Source organism: Limulus polyphemus, unplaced genomic scaffold (genome assembly GCF_000517525.1).
Source record: "Limulus polyphemus unplaced genomic scaffold, Limulus_polyphemus-2.1.2 Scaffold1654, whole genome shotgun sequence".
Taxonomy (NCBI): domain Eukaryota; kingdom Metazoa; phylum Arthropoda; class Merostomata; order Xiphosura; family Limulidae; genus Limulus; species Limulus polyphemus.
In genome coordinates, this window is record NW_013667264.1 from 127,177 (window position 1) to 134,901 (window position 7,725).

Consider the following 7,725-nt stretch of genomic DNA (forward strand, 5'->3'; position numbering starts at 1 on the left):
GTGACACACAAAAATCGATGTTTATCTGAAACAGAACACTATCGGGTACTCCGTGCAAGTACATGTAGTCTTACTATAATTTTAAATACTAAGATATTATATTGTTGAGAGTTATTTTGCTACTGACAATAATTGTTTAAAATCAAAAACTGAAAAATGCATGAATGTAATTAAGTATTTATGAAAAAAAATTCTATACTGAAATACGAGGAGACTAATACAGTTTCAAATCAATTCTGTTTTTTTTTGTTAGGGATGAGATGTGTGGCTACAAATGTAATTTGGTGGGGCTAAATTCCTCTATGCCACTGTTATTAACTGTGTGTGATAAGCTAGCCATGAGTAAACCATTGAAAAATACGACATCCATGCTCTTGGTCTGCTCTACCATACAGGACACACTTTCATGCCTACATGATTCTCAACAAAAGAGAAAAGTGTTTTCATAAAAGGTACTTCGAACCTAGAATATAGAGTGATCAACTTGGTACTTTAAGTTTAGTTATATTACAGTCAAATTGACTACTTATTTGTTTTGGAATTCACACAAAGCTACACAAGAACTATCTGTGCTAGTCGGCAGCACCCACTGCAGGCTCTTGTGCCTCTCTAGTCAAACAGTTAAGATTTGATTGCCACTATAATGCAACCATTGTTCCAAAATGCAAAGCAAGAATAACCAGCCCAGTTTGACATACTAGCCAGGAGGTCACATTCAGTCCAGTTGAAGTTCATTTCCATTTAGATAATTAGATTCTACAAATAAAAACCTTGAAAAACATAATAATAGTTTCTTCTTTACAAAAAATAACAAATGTTACGAGGCAGAAACCAGTTATCAAATTATTTATGATAATACTGTTGTTTTATTATCACAATCTGGTAATCCATATAAAATTGCTTTTAATGTTTTGCACTGCCTCCTCTGCATTGTATTTACAAAAATGAAGTTTAATTACTAGACTGTTATATTAACTAGCATTTCTTTTTTTAAACATCCTGTTAACTTATATAACACATAAAAAAAAAGAATGGGAAACAAATGCACTTAAAGAATTCTTTACAGCCACATCTGTCAGAATTGAATAACAAGAAAAATATTTATAGATTGTTTCATTTGCATTACTTACCTCCTACCAAATCCCTCTTTCAAGGAAATTTCACGCAAGTTGTTTCTTAAAAAGTATCTATTATCCTCTCTGAAACAAATTAGTTTGTTACATTTTAATTGTAAACTACTTCAATATGTACACATTGTACAGAGTACATACATGTACCGAGCAGTCTTAAAACCTGTGGAATTATTTCATAGGAATATTTAAAATTTCTAAAAATTTATATCTTCAGCAGAAGAATCAACAATATAATGCATAAACTTTAGTTGTAAAAGTTAAAATTCAAATAAAAATCTTCTTTAATCAGTTAAGACAACTGGATAATGAAGAGTTCATTTGATCATCAAAGGACAAATTACTAAAAAAAAAAAACTTATTTTATTAGTCACTTGAAATATCCATGTCAACTGTAGATTAAAAATAAAAAATTAAACATTACCCTGTAGAGTGAAAAATTCTACCATATTAGCAACTTCAGAGAGATAAAATACATTAATTAACCAACCAAAAAAATTACAATAAATAGTCTGATTACCAATAACATAACTACCACACCCAACACTCAGAACAGATAAATACCTGTTTATTTCTAGTTTGTGATATGAACATGATATTACAGGTGTACAAATTCAATATTAGTTTTCAATAATCTCTTGCATATATTTTGTGAGTTGTGTGTAACAAAATGATCTAACCTGACACCAAATGTTTTGATAATTACTTAATATTAACCAATTATACAATTTAGTCATAGCCAGTAAGTTTTGTATTTAGTCTGCAGCAATAACTGTATTTATTGTAACAACTTAATCCTGGTTGGATGGGTAGCTAGCTTACCGATTTTGCATTATTCTAAATATTTATTTAACTACGAAACACATGCTTACCCCAACACCATCAAGAGAGCTGAAATACCACAATCCCAACTAAAACGTTGTTTAATGTGAGGCAGCGCCACTTCCACCACATCAGAACACTCATTATCCATTTCTTTAGCCACTTTCTGTAAACCTTCTGAATGTGAAGCAAAAATAATGGATTAACGGACAAAGGAATCTGATCATTAAATAAAAATCTTGATTAATTTAACTAGATACAATGAATAAAACATTTGATATCAAAATGTCAAATGCTTGTGTATAATATTTAATTTTATGTAAATTTAACTTTAATGGCAAGTAGATCCTTACATGTAGTATATTTGTACAATATTCCAAACAAACCTCATTTGGAATACTATATAGTGTTTTGTTCTCTTATTAAACTATTTATGCACCTAACTGCTTTTGGGTCCATGACTTTGTTGGTTAGTGTCCCTAATAAGGTAAAAGCCACACAAAACGTTCAAACAAAAATAACACCAATACTGCAAATGTTCCTATTAATTACTGCTGTAAAAACTCTACATAGAAAGTCAGTGATTTCATCCAATGTCTTTGATCAATTACTCAGTATGATGCTACTACTTTTTACAAGTCCTTAAAAAGTGGGAAAGTGCCAGAAGACTGGAAGTTGGCTCATGTTACTCCTCTTTTCATGGAAAGTAATAAGAACTGTCCCAGTAATTATAGGCCTATTAGTCTTAAAATCAGTGGTGAGAAGCATTTTTGAAAGTTTGATAAAAGATGCTTTGCAAAGTCATTTAACAAAGTTTAAAATTTTGTTTGATAGTCAATATGGTTTCAATAGGGAAAAACCTTGCCTTACTGATCTTTTGACATTCTTTGAAGAGGTTACAGCTTATACAGGTAAGGGTGTGGATTTGGTGCATCTGGATTTTCAGAAAGCATTTGACAAGATGTCACATAAAAGGCTTATCTAAAAATGTTCTTAAAAAGTATAAAGAATAAATTGGCTTATTGCATAGGAATGTGGCTGGATAAAAGAAAACATAAGGTTGGTATAAATGGAGTTGTCAGATATAAAAGACTGTTTAGTGTAGGTATTATTAATATATTAATTTTGTGTTTGTAACTCGTTGATGCCGAGGCAATCGAAATTTCTAGAAGGCCTAAGTCAAAAATGTATAAATAGCTGTGACCAGAAAGTGGGAACAGGAAGAGAGTAAGAGTAAAGTCACAAGAAAGAGAAGTTTGGTCAAAGAAAGTTAGAAGATATAAAGTTAACTGTTGTAGGTGTAAAAAGCCTAATAGTTGATATGTTAGAGAGAGATTAACAGTTTGAAAGAGATAAGGAGAATAATTTGTCTTGCCAAAGGGTTTTATAAAGTAACTGAACCAGCCGGTGTGGACTTTGATAAAAAATCAGACAATTATTGGAAGTTCAGTATACAACTGCGGTAACTCATGTGGCAGCATAAGATAATTATATACTGATACTATTGCAATAAAAGGAGAGACAAATAGTTTGGCTTGTCAACTGAAATCTAAAGCAATTGAATTAGCCTAAGTAGACTTTTGACAAGAAGAAGAGAACTGTAAAGTGTTTAAGATACATCTATGATCTCCGTAGTGTAGAGTTTTGTACATATATATATATATATTAAGACAAGTGGAGTGCATGCTGTTCATTTTTGTTTGAATTTACCACCACCAAGTCATAGACACATACTGTAGAAGAATTCTTAGCTCAACACACCCATATATTTACATTACTATACATACTAGTAAAAATTAAGTTTTCTGACAGAAGTGCAGTCAAACAGAATTAGTGTCACGAGTGGAGTTTGTACCTCAGGTTTCAGTGATAGTACCTTTTGCAATTTTTTATTTACATCAATGACAAAGATGAAGGAATGGTCAGTAAATTACTTACATTTACTGATGATATTGAGGACTTGGGTGTTATTGACTGAAATGAGGATGCTGGTCTTTTACAAAAGGATTTAGATCACTCGGTGAGTTGGCAAATAACTAGCAGATGGCTTTTAATCAATAAATCTGAGGTAATGCATGTAGGTTATTATAATATTAATTATAAATATACTTTTGATGGGAAAACTTGAACAGTGTCATGGAAAAAAAGAATGTTAGCATTCTGGTTGAGCAGTCTCTTAAGTCATCCAAGCAATGTGCTATTGCTTGTTTTAGGGCAAATGGAACTGTAGAGTGTATCTAAAAGATACTGAATACAAGTCTAAAGAGGTATAATGTCATTGTATAGGTCACTGGTTAGGTCACATTTGGAGTATTGTGTTCAGTCTTTGGTTCCTTACCTAAGGAAAGACATTCAGTCATTTGAAAGGGTTCAGAGAAGGGCTACCAAGATGACATCAGGGTTGGAAAATTTTTTATAAGCAGACAGGTTAAGATTTCTGAAACTGTTTTATCTTGAAATAAGAAATAAGAAGGAATTTGTTTGAGGTGTTTATGATTGCTAAGGGAACTGATAACGCTGATGCATCTTTTTTTTTGTACTTAATGATGAGGATGGTACAACTAGGGGACACGTATATACATTTTGGCAGGATAGGAGTGATATTCATCTAAGACTTGTTTTTCTAAAAAAGGTGGTTGGTCTTTGGAATGGGTTGCTTTCAGATGTGGTGGAAGTCTTGATAACAATTTGAATGATAACAGCTGTTTTTGAATTTGTTTATTTTAATAGCTTATGGTATATTTAAGTATTTTACACTCACAAAATATAAACCTATCATTCTATAGGTATTTGAAGAACTTGTAGCATTCCGCCAAAATTTAATTCTTCATATTCTTAGCTGATACTGGGCAGCTGATACATAATTAAATAGTTGTTTAAACATTTGTTTAACAACAAGTAAAAGCTTGGAATGGTCTATTCTTTCATTGGGGGTGTATCTGTGAGCCAGACTAGTTTCGGAGATTTCCACTCCTCATCAGTGACCCTGACAGCTGCCCAATGTCGGCTAACAATAGGAAGAATTAAATTGTGGCAGAATAATAAGCACATTGAAGAGTATATTAAAACTTGATATGCATCACAAGATTAAAAGCATTTCCTGTCTACACTTAATGAAATATGAAACTCATTCAAATAATCTCTAAGTCTGGTGTGTGTAATATACTATTATTACTATACACACAAGCAACAGATAGTTTGCATTTTAAAATTACACTACAAACACAATTTATTGTTCTTCATTGCTTTTCTTAGTTTAAATTTCATCTACAAAAACATCTAAAACTTAAATCTCGTGCAACATCTCTGTACTTTGAGTTAATGAGTAACAACAGTTACAACAGACTAATATTTCCAGTTTTAGTTGCTAAAAATATCTCTAAATTCAAATCATATTTGAGATTCTGTTAACCCAAAACTTTAGAGACTTTATTTATCATTTTATGACCATCCATAGGAAAACATGTCCAAACATAATTTTATTAATTCTTTAAAACCATAAATCAAGTCACTACCAATCTTTTTATGCTCCAGAAGTTCAGAACTAGTGTTATCCTCTTAGCTTAACTTTCTTAAGCAAGGTTTCAGTAATCTGTTTCTGAAGTATTTTAGTCACAATGATATGCCCTCTGAATGAGATCCCTGAAGGGAATATCTCTATAACCCTAGACATTCATTACTTAGATCCAAATTCTTAGGCAGTAATAACTCAAATTTGCTGATGATAATAACAAAGTGGAAAGAAACAAATCTCTGTTAATGATTCTTCAATTCAAAAGGACTTTTCATTCTTCATAGATGGAATACTGGAAAATTAATTTTAATGTTGTGATACATAATGTTAATATACTTATAAGTAACATGTTGAAAAAGTGCAAAGACATACTAGAATGATAATGATGAATGTCATCTTGTTCTTAATTGAATATTACATCTAAATAGACATCACTGTAGTTATTAAATGACATAACTTTTAGAAGTTTAAAGTACAAGGAGAGGTTTAATATTTTAGGAATATTTTCATTAGAACCTGGAAAAACTAAATGTTACTCAGTTTTAATTTTCAAAACTATTAGAGGATTCAAATAATACTTAAAAGATGATATGAAAGGGTTGGAAATGTGAGCTTCAATATCCAGGGGGAACATGCTAAAAAAGGGTAGGATTTGGAAATTTAGATGCAGATTTATAATTCAACAAAATTATTTTTCAGTTAGTTAGGAAAACAATGTTAATTCTGAAATGGTCTGCCTGATATCTCTCACAAGTTCTAGTTACACTTTTACACATAACATTTGTCTGAGGTATGGAATGGAAGAGCTGGAAATGTGAGTTTCAATATCCAAGGCATATTAAATTTAGTTTTGAAATGGCCTGTCCAATGCAGTGTCAGTGAGTTATGGTGTGTAAATGTTAGTTTTAATATTTGTTGCCAATGTTGAATAAGTTTATGCTTAACATATAAAGATAGTTATACTACGTTATTGGTGTAACTTTCATTATAATGTAACTTGTCATGTATGAATGGATAAGTGTCCAATACTTCAAGAGTAAGTAAACAGTAGAACTTGCATGAGATAATAGGTGTTATAATGAATAATATTAATCATATGTGATATTGTAATTTTGAAAATAGGAGGGGGCTGAAACATATATGCCTCATGTACATATAATTATAAATAACTGACAACCTATATATGTGGTAGTGGTATGGGGAGGAAGGGTGTAATCCCCTCCCAATCCTTCCTTTCAACTTTTAACAAAGCCTTATATATATTTTTGTGCCATGATAAGTGGTGTGGGGGGGGGGGTACACAAAATGTAGGAGTTAACACTAAGTTGTAATAATTTATAGCATATTATTTATGTATAATTCTCTATTTTCGAAAGTCAACACTGAATCTATTAATTTACTTTTAACATCAAGTTAATATTATAATATTTACCTATGATATTATTAGCCATTATTACAATTTACATGACAAAGTCGATTGCAAGAACTACGTTAATAACTTAATACACGAAAACGGCTTAACTGGCTACATTAAACCTGTACGTAATTATAATGTAAAGGCATTACAAATACAAAATGGCTTACTCGTAATTTAGTAAACTGTAGTTATTTAATATAATGTTTGACTTCCACTTCCAAGTTCCAAGCGCCCAGAACAGTTTCACACTTTGTGGTAAGGCCGTGTACTGGTGTAGTGAAAATTGTATGTTTTGGAGAACTATAAGTGATTAAACCACGTCAACTTATCAATTTTTCTTGCATACCTAAGTTAGTTTGTAACCTGTTAACAATTAGTTTTTCACTCTCCTTTTTTTTTTTTCACCTTTTGTTTTGATTACTAGCAAGGAAACGTCACTTCTTTATTCATATATTGACTATTGACAGAGTCAAAACCAAATAAACTCTCTCTGTCTCCAACGCATTGCATAAGCCTTAATGACAGAATATATTGGACTCCCTCTTCAATCAACATTTGGCAAAATTTCCCAAATTTTATTCTCCACTTTTCAGCAAAATATAATAATGTTAAATAATATTTCACATTGTGTGGGTTTACAAATACATAAAATCTTAGCGAGCAAAAGTACTGTTACGTCTCTGTTTGTTTGTTAATTTTCCGTAAAAATTCTTTCCGAAAAAGCTTTAGCGATACAAGTCCCTTCTTAAATAAAACTAGTTTATTCTTTCTCAATACAACTTTGAAATTCACTCAATTTCCAAAGTCACGCTATAACTTAAACAAGCGCTATAATTCACAAC

At 31.2% G+C, this 7,725-nt stretch overlaps 1 protein-coding gene across 3 annotated transcripts in view; it reads right to left on the minus strand.

Annotated features, from left to right (window-relative positions):
* LOC106464442 (protein GUCD1-like) overlaps positions 1 to 7,358 on the minus strand; it is a 19,188-nt gene extending 11,830 nt beyond the window's left edge. Inside the window, exons 1-3 of one of the 3 annotated variants that reach the window (XM_013924584.2) lie at positions 7,051 to 7,358; positions 2,003 to 2,129; positions 1,131 to 1,199 (exon numbers count right to left, since the gene is read on the minus strand). In XM_013924584.2, the coding sequence (XP_013780038.1) occupies positions 1,131 to 1,199; positions 2,003 to 2,103 (170 nt within the window). In that variant the 5' untranslated portion in view covers positions 2,104 to 2,129; positions 7,051 to 7,358. Of the gene's footprint in view, positions 1 to 1,130; positions 1,200 to 2,002; positions 2,130 to 6,898; positions 6,984 to 7,050 lie in introns of those variants that run through there. The other 2 variants (XM_022392160.1, XM_022392161.1) reach the window with 2 other exon arrangements.
* Positions 7,359 to 7,725: the final 367 nt, after the last annotated feature.